The 18052-nt window shown below is 43.4% G+C and overlaps 1 protein-coding gene across 1 annotated transcript; it reads left to right on the top strand.

Moving 5' to 3' along the window:
• The first annotated feature begins 3796 nt into the window (after positions 1–3796).
• LOC120059142 (tubulin alpha chain-like) lies at positions 3797–6193 on the top strand. The gene is made up of 3 exons (XM_039007976.1): positions 3797–3877; positions 4746–5108; positions 5213–6193. The coding sequence occupies exons 1-3, from the start codon at positions 3875–3877 to the stop codon at positions 6191–6193; spliced, it is 1347 nt and encodes a 448-aa protein (XP_038863904.1). The 5' UTR covers positions 3797–3874.
• Positions 6194–18052: the final 11859 nt, after the last annotated feature.

The following is an 18052-nucleotide window of genomic DNA, read 5'->3' as shown; positions in this document are numbered from 1 at the left end:
TTGATTTTCACTGCTCTACAGACAATACACAATTTTGTATTTCTTTGTCAACAGAGGATTATAGTTCTATGGATAAATTATTAGACTTTATTAGTGATTTAAATACTTGAATGGCTCACAACTTCCTCCAGCTAAATCAAGACAAGACCGAGGTACTTATTGTTGGAGCCAAAGCACAGAGAGAGAATTTAGCTGCACATTTTAATTCACAGGCAATAAAGATAAAATACCAGGTAAAAACCTAGGTGTTATTTCAGATTCTGAACTCAATTTCAAATCACACATTAGTAATTTTACCATAATAGCTTTTTACCGCCTGAGGAGCATTGCCAAAGTGTTTCTCAGGTCGTAATGGACGAGTCTCTCTGATACATGTTTTTATTACAAGCGGGCTTGACTACTGTAATGCTCTCCTGTCTGGTCTACCCAAGAAAGCCATTGGTCAACTGCAAAACATACAGAATGCACGGGTACTGACCAAGACCAGACAGAGAGCACACATTACAGAGGTGTTAAGGTCTCTGCAGTGGCTGCCTGTGAGTTTCAGAATTGATTTAATGATTCTTCTATTGGTTTTACTTATTTTTTCCTGTAGCACATTGTGTTGCATTCCATGTCTGAAATGTGCTGTATAAATAAAGCTTGATTTGATTTGAAGTTGGCTTTAGCTAGCCCAGATAGGTTCCCAATCTCCCAACCTCTTAACTAGCTACCAAGAAGCCATTTCAGGCTATCAAGTTATAGTAGCTACCTGCTGGGCACACACTGATTGAATCAACATTATTTCCACATAATTTCAATAATAATTACGTTGAGCCAACATGGAATAGACATTGAATTGACATCTGTGCCTAGTGAGTCTAACTATCTTAGCTGGCATGCCTGCTGGCAAGGTTGGTAGACTTTAGAAAATCAAGTAATAACTAAATGTACTGAATAAGACTCACAATCCTTTCAATCTGTTACCCAGATTTTAGCATAGATGCAGAAGAGCATACCGTATTTATAAAAAAAAAGAAAAGAAACACCAGTCAGGAGGATATAGACCTCTCAAGAGGTATGCTTAGATATGCAGAGACAAATATACCTATTTTTTACTTAGAATTAAGCATAATGCTAAATTCTCCAACTTCTGGACATTTTTTACATTTCAATCATTTACCAGAAGCTCTGGACTTAAAGTGTATACATTTTCATACTTTTCCCCTGTACTGGTCCCCTGTGGGAAACGAACCCACAACCCTGACAAACGCCATACCAAACGCCATTGCAAACGCCATACCAACTGAGCCACAAGGGTCAGCCCCCACAGTACCACTACTCCCACAGTACCCCCCCACCCCCACCCACCCATCCATCCTCACGTACTTTGTGCCCCCTTAGATTTTTGGGGCGCATGACACCCCTGAGTAGGCCTATATGTCACGCCCTGACTTTAGTTATATTTGTTTTCTTTATTTTTTGGTTAGGTCAGGGTGTGACAAGGGTGGTTTGTTTAGTTTTTGTATTGTCTAGGGGTTTTTGTCTTGTCTAGGGGTTTTGCTTATCTATGGGGATTTGGTATGGTCTAGGGGATTGTAGGTTTATGGTGGCCTGAATTGGTTCCCAATCAGAGACAGCTGTTTCTCGTTGTCTCTGATTGGGGAGCCTATTTAGGTTGCCATTTTCCATGTTGGTTTTGTGGGTAGTTGTTTTCTGTTTTGTGTGAGTACCTGACAGAACTGTTGTGTTTTCGGGTCGTTTTGTTTAGTGTTCTGTTTAAATAAAAATAACAACCACACCTAATTCAACAGACGATCGTTACACTATAACTGCTTTTTGACTGCATTGAAGGCTTTGTATTCCATTAAAGGCCCGGTGCAGTCCAAAACATGATCTACCTGTGTTTTATATACTGTATATTTCCACACTATAAGGTTGGAATAATACTGTGAAATTGTGCAAATTATGATAATGCACTTTTAGTGTAAGAGTTGTTTGAAAAGACCGCCTGAAATGTCAGCCTGTTTTGGTGGAATGGAGTTTTGGCCTGCCTGGTGACGTCACCAGGCGGTACATTAGTTAATAGACCAATAAGAAAGAGTTACAAACGTCTCTGCCAATAACAGATAATTTTCAGTTTTCCCCTCCCTGCTCAGACCCCTCCCAGACAGTCCTAGCAAAATTCTTGCTTGATAAATAAGCTATTTTTGTTTATTTTTGATCATTTTAATCGAAAACAATCACAGTAAGGTACTTAAGTGTTACCCAGAAATTATTTTATATTGAGATACTAAAAACTTCTACAATGGACCTTTAAAGGATAAGTGTGCTCATTCCATGGAGGACCACTCCCATCTCAAACACTCCACCCTCTTCTTGCTTGCAACTGTTTAATGTCAGGCTCCTCCTTGTCCCTCAGCTGTTGGGGAATGAGGACCTTCTACTGGAACAGTTTGCATGGGGCCACACGTCTTGTTTTGCATAAATCACACTTACACTTACTGTATTACCCCACACTTTACATCTTTGTTGCTTGGTAAGCCGCCCAGTGAGCAAAACTGATTGAAAATACGTAATTTCAACCATTTTTGCTCACTGGGTGGGCTATATTTAGAAAAGTTCAAAATAAAGCTCTAAATAGCTATTTGTATTTGTATTTATTATGGATCCCTCGGAAGCAGCTACTCTTCCTGGGGTCCAGCAAAATTTAGTCAGTTTATACAATTTTAAAACATTACAATACATTCACAGATATATACAACTAGTGTAGTTTGTGTCACAGATGCTTTTGAGTGGATTTTGCAGAGAATGTATCGAGGCGACAATTCACTTTGTAGCACATGACTTTGTAGTACAAACTGATGTTAACTTTAATTTAAATAGCTGCCAGCCAAATTCCAGTATTCAGGATAGTCTGACAAAATGCAGGATTTTCAAGCATCGGATGTTGTGTAATCCTTCTGGGGAACATGAGTATCATGATGTACGCTCTGGCTTTATCAGAAAGCTTGGATTACCAAAATGCACTTGCAGAGACCTGAGCCCTAAAAGTCAATACATGTTTGGTCATCGTGGGTATTGAATTGGATAGATGGGTTGACAGAAAAACGGATTACTTCCTTAACATACATACACTAAGGCCAGCACAGTGCATTCAGCAGCAAGACACTGTGATCACGTGATCAGCCCAGATGGATGACATCATCATTGAGGAGAGTCTAGGACAAAGAGGAAGGAGAGATAGGAGGAGGATAGTGAGAAGGATTGGCTCCTAATTCTGCCATTCTACATGATTTATCCGGTACTGTTCCACAAAATGACTTTGGATGCAAATTTATATATAACCATACTTAAAAATGTGGGTATTTGTTTTAGGTATGGTGACATTGCCAGGTTTTTTTTGAGCATTCTGACATGGCTTCCACGGTCACTCCCATTGATTTGTCATCAATTATAATGATAAAGCTGTCCCTACATCTAAACATTGGATTGCTCACTTTCAGTGGTATCCGTGATAAGATGCTTTTTAAATTGGGGTGAACTATCTCTTTAAACGGGGTGACAGAGGACATCCTTTAGGGTAAATCCACTACCTTCCCATGCATTCCCTCAATTGGAGAAAATATGTCTTCTCCCTACATAACATTTCTTTTTTTTGTTCAATCGCAAAGCGATTTAAAAACGTAAATGTCAGCCTCATACAGGCGCATTACATAGTGTGCACTGGCTGTGCATAAATCTGGGAGCGCCGCCCCTCTCCATCAGCAGTTGTTGCGTCGGCGCTGACGGGCTGAGCATACAGTACACCCATTAATTCAGACACAAATAGAGATCTCTCTGCGTAGGCTATTTCTTTGTATTTTCCCTTATTGTTCGATCCTCCTCAGAAAAAATGGTAAGTCATGTAGTTTTTCAGCAATAATAAGCCTGAAATAATTACGTGTTTGATGTTTTCTGTTGAGAATTTCTCAAATGATGAGACAATCACTACACGACCGTATAGTGGCTAAAATGGGTCGATTTTTATTGTATCGGTCAATGAATTCGAAATAGGGGCGAATTTGCAACATCTTGGTGTTGCTAACCCACTTTTAAATGACGAATTTACTTAAACTGAATCAACGCGTTTGGGATAGGTATTGCATGCTATTTCTGTTTATCACAAGGCTATTACATAAAATGGGGATGGAATTAAAGAACACTACATTTAGAATGCATACTTTTTGGTAGCTATTGAACACAGTTGAATTGTACAGTATTCATCAAATACAGCAGCATTTATTTATCTATCCAGGTAATGGATAGGAAATTGGAATAAAATGGGATCTTATTCTTAAGGTCATCCATTGTGTTGCTAGGTGGGAGAGGGCAGACTAAGTGGGGACAAAAGGGGAATATATGTCTCTCTCTACTGTAACATGTGTCTACAGTTGTAGACTGTCTAGTTTAACCCTGAAAATAAACCTATTCCACCCCAGCTTCCTTTTAATTCCTTAGTGATGTAATGTGACCTCCTTGTCAGCTTAGTAATGGTTATAGGTGTAAATGGCAATATTCCTCTGCACATCAGTTGATTTGTCTCCATTGTAACTGTTCTCTAGTTTATCCATTGTAACTGTTCTCTAGTTTATCCATTGTAACTGTTCTCTAGTTTACATGTAGCCTACCCATTCTTCCACTAGGTGGTGTTTTAGCCAATTGTACATTTTTGTCAAATGTATTGTAATTCTGTTACATTACATGTTTTTCCATTTATTTTCCAGCGTGAGTGTATCTCTGTCCATGTAGGTCAGGCTGGAGTCCAGATTGGCAATGCCTGCTGGGAGCTCTACTGCCTGGAGCATGGGATCCAGCCGGACGGACAGATGCCCAGCGACAAAACCATCGGCGGAGGAGATGACTCCTTCAATACCTTTTTCAGTGAGACTGGGGCTGGAAAGCATGTCCCCAGGGCTGTGTTTGTGGACCTGCAACCCACAGTTATTGGTAAGATTTCTGTTTCTCATTTAATTGAAATAAGGGTATGTCAAACTGGCAAAGAAGACGCTGCCAACAACTACGCTCGTGGACACTACACTATTGGCAAAGAGATCATCGACCTGGTGCTGGACAGGATCCGCAAACTGGTGTGAATTTCAGAATGACTGAATTAAATATTTTATCAACTATCTGTTCATAATGTGGACATGTTTTTCTGCCCATTTATTGATGTGTTCCTCTTTCTCGTCAGGCTGACCAGTGCACAGGCCTTCAGGGCTTCCTAGTTTTCCACAGCTTTGGAGGTGGCACCGGCTCTGGTTTCACCTCCCTGCTGATGGAGCGCCTGTCTGTTGACTACGGCAAGAAGTCCAAGCTGGAGTTCTCCATCTACCCAGCTCCCCAGGTGTCCACAGCTGTGGTGGAGCCCTACAACTCCATCCTGACCACCCACACCACCCTAGAGCACTCTGACTGTGCCTTCATGGTGGATAATGAGGCTATCTATGACATCTGCCGTAGGAACCTCGACATTGAGCGTCCTACCTACACCAACCTCAACAGGCTCATTAGCCAGATCGTTTCCTCCATCACTGCTTCCCTTCGATTTGATGGTGCCCTCAATGTTGATCTGACAGAGTTCCAGACCAACTTGGTGCCCTACCCCCGTATCCATTTCCCTCTGGCCACCTACGCCCCAGTTACTTCTGCAGAGAAGGCTTACCATGAGCAGCTCTCTGTCTCTGAGATCACCAACGCCTGCTTTGAGCCGGCCAACCAGATGGTGAAATGTGACCCTCGCCACGGCAAGTACATGTCTTGCTGCCTTCTGTTCCGTGGTGACGTGGTACCCAAAGATGTCAATGCTGCCATTGCCACCATCAAGACCAAACGTTCCATTCAGTTTGTTGACTGGTGTCCAACTGGTTTCAAGATTGGCATCAACTATCAGCCTCCCACTGTAGTCCCTGGTGGAGACCTGGCCAAAGTCCAGAGGGCTGTGTGCATGCTGAGCAACACCACTGCTGTGGCAGAGGCCTGGGCTCGGCTTGACCACAAGTTTGACCTGATGTACGCCAAACGTGCCTTTGTGCACTGGTATGTGGGTGAGGGCATGGAGGAGGGAGAGTTCTCTGAGGCCAGAGAGGACATGGCTGCCCTGGAGAAGGATTATGAAGAGGTAGGGGTTGACTCCATTGAGGGTGAGGGAGAGGAGGAGGGAGAAGAGTATTGAAATGCCCCTGCAGGCAAGCCATTGTCAAACACTGTTACTGTTGCATGATCTTATTATGATACCTAATAAAACATTGAATCAATTAGCTATTTGTTCTCTTGGACCTTATTCACCACCTTATCTTGACAAAAAGAAAGACATTAGTACAGTTTTGGGTGGATTTTAATGGGGAAAAGACATAAAAATGTCTGACTTCACAGTAGTTTACAATACTATTCACTGATAAAACTTCCAGTATAAACATTTGAGGATGCACATTTAAGTTTGATGGAAATAAGCCAAATTATATCCATTAATGAACTTTCAGTAAAAAATAAATATATTAAAAAAACGATAAAAGAAAAAGCAAAACATTTCAGATGACAGATGAAAATAAGATGTTTCTATGCTGTTGTGTATTTGGCAGTTGAATGGGTTGTTTTCCATTCACACCAGCCTGTCATCGAGAAGTGGGCTGTTCTCTATGAGGCCCCATCAACTCAGAAGGTTCCAGAACAGTAGAGACCCAGAGCTCCAACCAGGACTGCTCTCAGCGCTCTGGGAGGTGGAGCCAACCACAGACCCCTCCTTCAGAGGAAGGTAGGCTTTGAACCGTCTGTGGAACAAAAGGAAAATTATTAATTACATTCATTTTTTCCAAGGCTCACTTACAAAAATATGTAAATCTCAATGTGACTCTTCTGGTAAAATAAAGGATAAAAAGGTCATGAGAAAAGTGTTATCAATGGTACAATATGCTGCATACAGTTGCCCTGAGACATGGCTATACAGTGTAGACAGACACCATAGGGGTCATGTCTCAAGCAAGCTGAAAAGGTTATACCTTGTGGTGATATGGAACTCTTCAGAGAGCTGTGACTAGAGTAGACCAATGTTGATTTGTGACTCACTTGTAAGTGTAGGCCATGGTTCCTGCGACCAGGGCAACGATCAGGACCACCATCGCCATGGCTACAGTGCCCGCTGAGGACAGACTGGAACCTGCCACCAAAAAACCCAGACAATAATTTGTGTAAAACAACTTAATATAACATCATATTACAATATATTAATTATATTATTACAAATAACAATAGGTGTTGGACTGAAGGTGTTGGACTGATTGTCCCAGGGACCCAGGTTCAAGACGTGGCGAGGCAGATGTGCAGAGCAGACATCTTACAGTACATACCCACGGTCACGCTAAATTTGGCGCTGGTGACTGCCAGACTGACATCGTTGGTCATGGACACGTTGATACAGAAGATGCCGGAGTCATTGAAAAAGTGACGCAGTACCAGCTGGCACTCAGAAGAGGGGGCCACTGTGTTACACATGGTGTGGATGGGCATAAAACAGTCTGCATCGGACACCACCGTGCACACCTCTGTGGGAAGGCTGGATGGAGAACAGTCACAGGGTCAGAAACACTCAGTGAAACTCTAAGGACCGGATTCCTTTGCTATTTATTTTTAGATGTGATATGTTTTATGACTGCTGCAAGATGAATTGCCTCTCTGAGGACATTACAGTTTTCTGAATTTGAATTCCCTGACCCAGACTAATCCTGGACTAAAATGCAAGAATGATTTTAAATCCAGGATTAGGATTAATCTGAGGCAAAGGTGGCTGGTTTCACCTTAATCGGGGAGGACGGGCTCATAGTAATGGCTGGAACGGAGTGAATGGAATGGTATAAAACACGTTAAACACGAGGTTTCCATGTGTTTGATACCATTCCATTTACTCCAATCCAGCCATTATTATGAGCCATCCTCCCCTCAGCAGCATCCTGTGATCTGGGGCAATGAAACTGATCCTAGTGCCTAAGTGGTGGAATATAGGTCTACATACCTAGTGGATTTGTCTGCTTAGGGAAATAATAAATGGTGTGATTGTCTGAGACAGTCTCCCTTAATTGGGTCTGGAGAAGGAATACTCACCTCCCTTGGCAGGTGACAGTTAGATCCACTACGTTTCGTTCAACCTCAGATTCATCCATCTTGATCACAGCATTGTCCACTTGCACTATCTTCAAACTCTCAATGCCCTCTGAAGACAAAGACAGAAAGACGGTCCGTAAAATAATCCTGAATGTAAATCAAATACAATAATAGGATAGAGATTTACATGTTACATGTTACTCTTTAATTATTTCTTATTCTTATCTCTTGCCTTTTTTTAGGTATTTTCTTAAAACTACATTGTTGGTTAAGGGCTTGTAAGTAAGCATTTCACTGTAAGGTCTGTTGTATTCGGCGCATGTGACAAATAAAATTTGATTTGATTTATTTAGAGACAGTGGACTTACCAACGATGTCAATGCCAGTGCAGAAGGACCCATAGCGATAGATCACACAGTCATCATCCTTGGGTTTGTCATTGGCTTCATGCTTAACAACTATCCCCACGGGAGCTTGGCCTGTAGCAGTCTGTCCTGTATCAGGAGAAACAACAATGGATTCCAGTTACTAAATTGAAAATCCAACAATCTAAAGCACATTAGATGAACAGTTAATTTGTTTAGAACATACAGCACCTGCTGGCTCTAATTCCTCAGCAGCAGGGCCAGTTGGAGTGTCAGGATTAACTTGAGAAGGTATCTTCGTGTCCCGAGCGGTGGAGGCTCCCTCCTCAGTGATGTCCTCTGTGTCAGTCTCAGCGGGAGCTGATGGGCCTACATTTATTGTAGCTTCCTGTGTGGCCACCATCACTGGAGCAGCTGACGCATCAGCAGCAGGAGCTCTCACTGGAGGTAGAAACAGGACGATTAAATGTTCTATTTGCTTTGTCAATCCTGGCATAGCCTACATATTGAGTGAATCTCAAAAGTATTTTCCATGATTCCCCACATCCTCTCTTCTTGAAGACACTAAGGATGCAAAGAATCCAAGTTAAGACTTTAGAAATTCACTTCTGGACTAAAGCGCTTCAAGATGAGAATGACCTGTTGTGCCGACCGGGTTTGCAGGCCCGATGGTGACAGCATTACCAGTGGGTTTGACACCAGCTGGTGTGGCACATGCTTTATCAGGGATAACGGCCTGTACAACCACCTGGGGCTTGAAGCCACCAGCCACTATATAGGTGTGGGTGACAGTCAGCTCTCTGGAGATGAGCGCCCCGCTGCTGTCACCAAAGTCCCAGTTGTAGGTGATGTCGGCGTCACTCAGGTACTCGCTGGGGTCGTGGAGGCTGATGGTGAAGGCTATGGCTCTGTTCTGGACGAAGCTCAGGTCTGCCTCGTTGATGTCGTTCACTTGGGTCATCGAGACTGCGAAGGGGATTTGATCTAAAGATATAGAGATGGAGAAAAACCCTCAGACACGTATCTTGTTTTTCAAGTCAGCTACTCATTCATTCATCCATTAATTCGTTCATCCATTCATTCATCCATTTATGACACTAACCAGTGATGGAGAACTGTGTTGAGGCGTATCCCAGAGGGATGAACTTCTCATGGCTGCGGTAGTGGTAGATTACAATGTCCACGATGTAGGAATCCAGAGGGACATCGTCTGTCCCAATGGTGAGGGAGGAGGATGTGCCATCAGACACTTGCCAGTACTGACCTGTAAAGCAAAGAACATGGCTTATTACATGCTTATAACAGTGTTATTACAGGTTTATAACATCTTTAGCAGACATTAAGTAAAACATGAATTACGTAGGCCCTAATAGGTGAGAGGGGTCGCAGATGCACTTTACCCCATGTCTTCCATACAAACACATATGCAGGGGGCTTGTCACCGCCCATCTTGAAGGGTGTTCCGTCAGGAAAGATACCATTCCAGTCCATGTTTTGTGCAGGATACACTGGCTCAGACTGATGGTAATTTGTTCCTGGAGGAAAACAGGGCGAGTGTTGGTTTCTGCTTTGTCTTTAGACAGAGGAGTATGTATTATGAATTACACTATATATACAAAAGTATGTGGACACTCCTTCAAATTAGTGTATTCGGCTATTTCAGCCACACCCGTTGCTGACAGGTGTATAAAATCGAGCACACATCCACACAATCTCCATAGACAAACATTGGCAGTAGAATGGCCTGTCCTGAAGAGCTCTGTGACTTTCAACATGGCACAGTCATAGGATGCCACCTTTCCAACAAGTCAGTTCGTCAAATTTCTGCCCTGCTAGATCTGCCCCGGTCAACTGTAAGTGCTGTTATTGTGAAGTGGAAACGTCTAGGAAAAACAACGGCTCAGCCGCGAAGTGGTACGCCATGCAAGCTCACAGGACAGGACCGCAGAGTGCTGAAGCGCGTAAAAATCGTCTGTCCTCGGTTGCAATACTCAATACCGAGTTTCAAACTGCCTCTGGAAGCAACGTCAGCACAATATTTATTTGTCTGGAGCTTCATGAAATGGGCTTCCATGGCCAAGCAGCCGCACACAAGCTTAAGATCACCATGCGCAATGCCAAGCGTCGGCTGGAGTCTTGTAAAGCTCGCCACCATTGAACTCTGAAGCAGTTGAAACGCGTTCTCTGGAGTGATGAATCATGCTTCACCATCTGGCAGTCCAACTGACGAATCTGGGTTTGGCGGATACCAGGTGAACGCTACCTGCCCGAATGCACAGTGCCAATTGTAGAGTTTGATGTAGGAGGAGTAATGGTCTGGGGCTGTTTTTCATGGTTCGAGCTAGCCCCCTTAGTTCCAGTGAAGGGAAATCCTAATGTTACAGCATACAATGGCATTCTGTACAATATTGTGCTTCCAACTTTGTGGGAACAGTTTGGGGAAGGGCCTTTCCTGTTTCAGCATGACAATGCCCCCGTGCACAAAGCGAGGTCCATACAGAAATGGTTTGTCGAGATCGGTGTGGAAGAACTTGACTGGCCTGCACAGAGCCCTGACCTCAACCCCATCGAACACCTTTGGGATGAATTGGAACGCTGACTGTGAGCCAGGCCTAATCGCCCAACATCAGTGACCGACCTCACTAATGCTCTTCTGGCTGAATGGAAGCAAGTCCCCACAGCAATGTTCCAACATCTAGTGGAAAGCCTTCCCAGAAGAGTGGAGGCTGTTACAGCAGCAAAGGGGGGAACAACTCCATATTAATGCCATGATTTTGGAATGAGATGTTTGAAGAGCAGGTGTCCACATACTTTTGGTCATGTAGTGTATGTAGAAAAAGAGAACGTGGTATTTAACCTCAAAATGTAATGTTTGCAGACAGTAACATGGCACTGTAGTCTCCAAATGGAGAAAAAAAAACAATACAAATACTGTAGTCTCTCTCGTGACAGACTTCTCTAGGATAGGGGGCAGCATTTTCACTTTTGGATAAATAGCGTGCCCAATTTCAACTTCCTTCTACTCATCCCCAGAATATAAGATATGCATATTATTAGTGGATTTGGATAGAAAACACTCTGAAGTTTCTAAAACTGTTTGAATCATGTCTGTGAGTGTAATAGAACTACCAGAACCCTGATCTTGTTCACCAGACATGGGATGAGGTTACCAAAACCCAGTCAGTCCTGGAGGAGGATTTACCATTGACGGTGCAGTTCTCAGCCCACACCACCTCTCCATCGGGCGTGACCTTCTGGTTGTGTGGGAACTGCAGCTCGATGGTAAAGGTCACATTGGCTCCAGTCAGGGTCGGTGCATCATTACCCACAATGAACTTCACCTTGCCACCTGTTGGGAAGAATGTACACTTTGAAGTCAATATCATTAGTATACTATTTCACAGAGATTACTTGACTTACTTTACATAAAGTGAGCAGAGGTCATCCAAAAATGTCCACACATTTCAGTGTTATTCCAACCTCATAGTGTGGAAATATATATAAAACACAGGAAAATCAAATGTTGGACTGCATTGGGCCTTTAAACCCCTTTACTGTATGAGCAGCAGAGGTAATCCACAAATGTCCACAAATTTCACAGAGATATTCCTGTCACCATCAGTGTACACACATTGTGTTGAGACAGAGGATAATTGTGCATAGCTTTCCAAGAGTCTTTGTACCGAGGATCTTCATCTTTCCAGACTGGATACATTTTCGTATTCCATTATGGATATCGTGTGCAGCGACTTTTGGGCTCTGGAATATAATCATAGAAATGACATAAAAGCAGAGCATGCATTCATTAGAGTTGAAAAGGAAGGAGCTGACCACACTTTCAGTTGCAACCTTAAAGGAGGGCACTGATAAACACTGATTATTTTCATATGCAGTAGTAGTATGTTTGCTTTTTAATCCCGAGTTGGGATTAAACGCCGGTCATCCATAAATGGCACCCTAGCCAAAATCACAATACGGATATCCCAATTGGGGGAGACCGCAAGGTGCTTATCAAGAGTATGATTGTTACAATAGGCTACTGTATTGTGCAATGATCCCACCAACGGTACAAGTTTACTGTTAAATTAAGAATTAACAGCCGCTGACAGATACTCTCTATATTGTTTGGAATTAATGTAAACTGCTGATTGGTGACAAATGACACTCTTGATTTTTAACAATTAATTTAAAGCTCATGCTACTTGACCTATGTTGAAGATAGCATGCATTACTGCATTGGATCTTCCTAGAGGCCCTATGACTGCAATGATGCTTCCCCATAAAATCAAGGATGTCAACAGGTTTAATTCAGATTTGTGCAATGTTTGCAAAGCATTTGGCTATCAAAACGGACAATCTCCATTGAAAGGGTTTTAGTCCAGGACTAGGCTTCATCTGTGTCTGGGAAACTGACCCTTGGTCATGCAAAGGGCACATAGTGTTGCACTGTGGAGCCTCTTTCGTAAAGCATCTAAGACAAGACCAAATGCAGTGTTCCTCAATACACTGAAAGGTTTGAATAAAACAAGTGTTGCCTGAAATGCCAGATGTGCTGGTCCATTTTTAGCCCAGTGGGCATGTCTAACTTGATAATTTTTTTGTGCAATATGATCATTATCTGGCTAATAATGGGGGCCTCAAGGGGGGAAAAAATGGTTCGGTGAGGGCCCTCAAGGGGAAAAAAATGGTTCGGTGAGGGGCCTCAAGGGGAAAAAAATGTCCGGTGAGGGGGCCTTAAGGGGAAAAAAATAGTCTGGTGAGGGGGCCCCCACATTGGGAAATCCTGGTGAGCCACAGCCTTAAATGAGGAATAAATCCCTTTTGTAATTTTAAAAATGACTTTCTTGAAAACATATAATGTAGATATTCCTGGATTATCTGGTATACATAATGATATCCAGAGTGGCTGTACTTACTTGCTGTAGCAGATGAAAAAAGTGCCAGCACCAACACTGCAAGAGCTGTCCCTGTCCTCATGTCCTAAGTGTGCACGCTTCCTTTCCACTTTAAATATGGAACATCCCTTTTCTTCTCCTACACTGCAGGTCAGAACAAACTCACAAAAGCATTGTGATTCCTGGCTTTATAAATGCTCTAATCTCTGACATAACAGCAGTAGTACTAGACCCCTCCTACCCTACTGAAACCTGTGATCCCACCTCCCCAAAGGCACTAGTGACCTATCTGGTTTTCCTAGAACTGTAAAGGAGGGCTCACTTATGTAAGGCACATAATGAAATGGAGATTCAAATGTATTTTACATGCACGATTTAGGTTGACCTTTGTAGACCATGTGTACAAGATTTCAGAAGATACCTGAGTGTAAGAAAGAAGTTTAACTTGTCTGGTGACACAGGGAGTAATTTGGGGAGTGACGTCCACCAATCCAGTTAAAAGTAAGACATGAATAAAAGAGAACATACCTGTTGTGATTATTTCCCATTAGGCTGTGCAGAGTCTTGGGACTCAGGAAATTATTTCTGTCTTCTTTATCTTAGTTTGTTTCCATACTGTAGCCTTATAAACTCACTATTACCTACACATCCTCATGAGTGAACTTAGATTCATACTGTATTTGTTAATCTGATTACGGATGGGTGCAACAACTTGTGAAATCAGAAGTCTACCTTCCCAAGGCATTGAGTTAATAAAGCTGCATACAAACATGGCCTCTTTCTTGCTTTCTTGAGTAAGGCAGCTCCAAAATGCAGGTGTTTCAGCCTAGCTCAGTGCTTTCTGTGGTGGTGGGGCAGCCAGCGGAAAGTACAGAACGTAGGGTTTGGTAATGTTCTCTAGTTGCGCAGTGATTTGCTCAGTGTTCTGCCACTCTTGGGGACACTACGTCACCGCGAAATATACAGGGATCGCAAGAAAGTTCAAACTCCCTTGGGTGCTGCCATAGATTTACATTAGACATGCCCATCCAAGAAGGCTCAAGGTCATTGGCCACAGAAAAAATTATGTCAAATCATGTTATATATTTTTTATATTTTACCCCCTTTATTCTCCCCAATTTTGTGAAATCCAATTGGTAGTTACGATCTTCAATCAAATGTATTTATAAAGCCCTTCTTACATCAGCTGATGTCACAAAGTGCTGTACAGAAACCCAGCCTAAAACCCCAAACAGCAAGCAATGCAGGTGTAGAAGCACAGTGGCTAGGAATAACTCCCTAGAAAGGCTGGAACCTAGGAAGAGACCTAGAGAGGAACCAGGCTATGAGGGGTGGCCAGTCCTCTTCTGGCTGTGCCAGGTGGAGATTATAACAGAACATGGCCAAGATGTTCAAATGTTAATTGATGACCAGCAGGGTCAGATAATAATAATCATAGTGGTTGTAGATGGTGCAAGGAGTAAATGTCATGAGTAAATGTCAGTTGGCTTTTCATAGCCGATTATTCAGTGTATCTCTACAGCACCTGCTGTCTCTAGAGTTGAAACTGGAGCAGCAGCACGACCAGGTGGACTGGGGACAGCAAGGAGTCAGCAGGCCAGGTAGTCCTGTGGCATGGTCCTAGGGCTCAGGTCCTCCGAGAGAAATAGAGAAAGATAGAGAGAGAGAAAGAGAGAGAGAGAGAAAAATAGAGAAAAAGAGAGAGATACTTAAATTCACACAGGACACCGGATAAGACAGGAGAAATACTCCAGATATAACAGACTGACCCTACCCCCCCAACACATAAACTATTGCAGCATAAATACTGGAGGCTGAGTCAGGAGGGGTCGGGAGACACTGTGGCCCCGTCTGACGATACCCCCGGACAGGGCCAAACAGGCAGGATATAACCCCACCCACTTTGCCAAAGCACAGCCCCCACACCACTAGAGGGATATCTTCAACCACCAACTTACTATCCTGAGACAAGGCCGAGTATAGCCCACGAAGATCTCCCCCACGGCACGAACCCGGGGGGGGGGGGGCGGGGCGCCAACTCGGACAGGAAGATCACGTCAGTGACTCAACCCACTCAAGTGACGCACCCCTCCTAGGGACGGCATGGAAGAGCACCAGTAAGTCAGTGACTCAGCCCCCATAATAGGGTTTGAGGTAGAGAATCCCAGTGAAGAGATGGGAACCGGCCAGGCAGATACAGCAATGGAGGTTCGTTGATCCAGTGCCTTTCCGTTCATCTTGTCTCATCGCTGCAAGGTCGAGAGCCATGCGTCCTCCAAAACATGACCTGCCAAGCCGCAATGCTTCTTGACACACCGCTTGCTTAACCCGAAAACCAGTAGCATCAATGTGTAGGGTGAAACACCGTCTAACTGATGACCGAAGTTAGCATGCAGGCCCCCGGCCCGCCACAAGGAGTCGCTAGAACACAATGAGACAAGGAAATCTTCCCGGCCAAACCCTTCCCTAACCACGCAGAGCCAATTGTGCACCGCCCCATGGGGCTCCCGGTCACGGACACTGTGACACAGCATGGGATAAAATCCAAGACAGTAGTGGCGCCTCAGCACTGCGATGCAGTGCCTTAGACAGCTGCGCCAAAATCACGCTATATCTACTGTAGTTTTGATTGGACTGATCATGTCATACACTGATCAACACTGATCAACATCATACCTTCAAAATCTTAGCTAGCAAGCTAGACAAGCAGTCATCTTCATGAATCACATCGACAATCTACTGGCAAATCCTTTTCAATCTTTGTGATATGAAGAGAAATTATAGATAAAACGTATATCAGTGCTCATCGGCCATTGGACATTACACAAGTTGTAAATCACAAATTCAACATGAGGGGTTTGGAAGGAATCAGTGGCTAACTGCAAGAGTTGCAAAGCAATCATTATTTTGCTTCCCCTGCTATTCAGTGGAGAGGGTGTGTGGTCCCAGTCTGGGTTTAAGGGTCACTTTTCCTAGCTTAACAGGATAAACATTCACAAGCAACACCATGGGCCAGAAAAGGTTGAATACATTGGTCATGCTGTCAATCCGGCGTGACTTCTGCTGCGTTCAAAACAACTGGAAACTCAGAACTGGGAAATCTCAGATTTCAGTGAGTTCAAGACAACTGGGAACTCGGAAAAGAACAAGCTCCAACTAGGAAAATATGTTTTGAGCGGTCATCCAATTCGAAATTCCAAGTCAGGAACTCAGACCTCTTTCTAGAGCTCCGACCTGACGTCATGATTTAACATAGTTTTTTTCTGAGTTCAGTTGTCTTGAAAGCACCATACATCCAGAGAATGCCAGATTTTGATGACAAAGTTTCATGACAAAATTTGCAAGCAAGGACCGCCGCGCCACCTTCCTTTTCAAGTGAGCACAGCACAACGGTGAGTCCAAAAATGTCTTGTATACTGGTGCATCAATTATGTAATATGCCGGTGAGATATTTTAACATTTTTTATTTCACCTTTATTTTACCAGGTAGGCTAGTTGAGAACAAGTTCTCATTTACAACTGCGACCTGGCCAAGAAAAAGCAAAGCATTGTGACACAGGCAACAACACAGAGTTACACATGGAATAAACAATAAACAAGCCAATAACACAATAAACAAGTCAATGACACAGTAGAAAAAAAGAAAGTCTATATACAGTTTGTGCAAAAGGCATGAGGAGGTAGGCAATAAATAGGCCATAGGAGCGAATAATTACAATTTAGCAGATTAACACTGGAGTGAACAATGAGCAGATGATGATGTGCAAGTAGAGATACTGGTGTGCAAAAGAGCAGAAAAGTAAATAAAAACTGTATGGGGATGAGGTTGGTAGATTGGGTGGGCTATTTACAGATGGACTATGTACAGCTGCAGCGATAAGTTAGATGCTCAGATAGGTGATGTTTAAAGTTGGTGAGGGAAATAAAAGTCTCCAACTTCAGCGATTTTTGCAATTCGTTCCAGTCACTGGCAGCAGAGAACTGGAAGGAAAGGTGGCCAAATGAGGTGTTGGCTTTGGGGATGATCAGTGAGATATACCTGCTGGAACGTGTGCTACGGGTGGGTGTTGTTATCGTGACCAGTGAACTGAGATAAGGCGAAGCTTTACCTAGCATAGACTTATAGATGACCTGGAGCAAGTGGGTCTGGTGACGAATATGTAGCGAGGGCCAGCCGACTAGAGCATACAGGTCGCAGTGGTGGGTGGTATAAGGTGATTTGGTAACAAAACGGATGGCACTGTGATAGACTGCATCCAGTTTGCTGAGTAGAGTATTGGAAGCTATTTTGTAAATGACATGGCCGAAGTCGAGGATCGGTAGGATAGTCATTTTTACTAGGGTAAGTTTGGCGGCGTGAGTGAAGGAGGCTTTGTTGCGAAATAGAAAGCCGATTCTAGATTTGATTTTGGATTGGATATGTTTAATATGAGTCTGGAAGGAGAGTTTACAGTCTAACCAGACACCTAGGTATTTATAGTTGTCCACATATTCTAGGTCGGAACCGTCCAGGGTGGTGATGCTAGTCGTGCGGGCGGGTGCGGGCAGCGAACGGTTGAAAAGCATGCATTTGGTTTTACTAGCGTTTAAGAGCAGTTGGAGGCCACGGAAGGAGTGTTGTATGGCATTGAAGCTCGTTTGGAGGTTAGTTAGCACAGTGTCCAAGGAAGGGCCAGA

Source organism: Salvelinus namaycush, chromosome 14 (assembly GCF_016432855.1).
Source record: "Salvelinus namaycush isolate Seneca chromosome 14, SaNama_1.0, whole genome shotgun sequence".
NCBI lineage: Eukaryota > Metazoa > Chordata > Actinopteri > Salmoniformes > Salmonidae > Salvelinus > Salvelinus namaycush.
The sequence above is the reverse complement of the archived record's forward strand: the minus strand, read 5'-3'. Positions and strand labels throughout refer to the sequence as shown.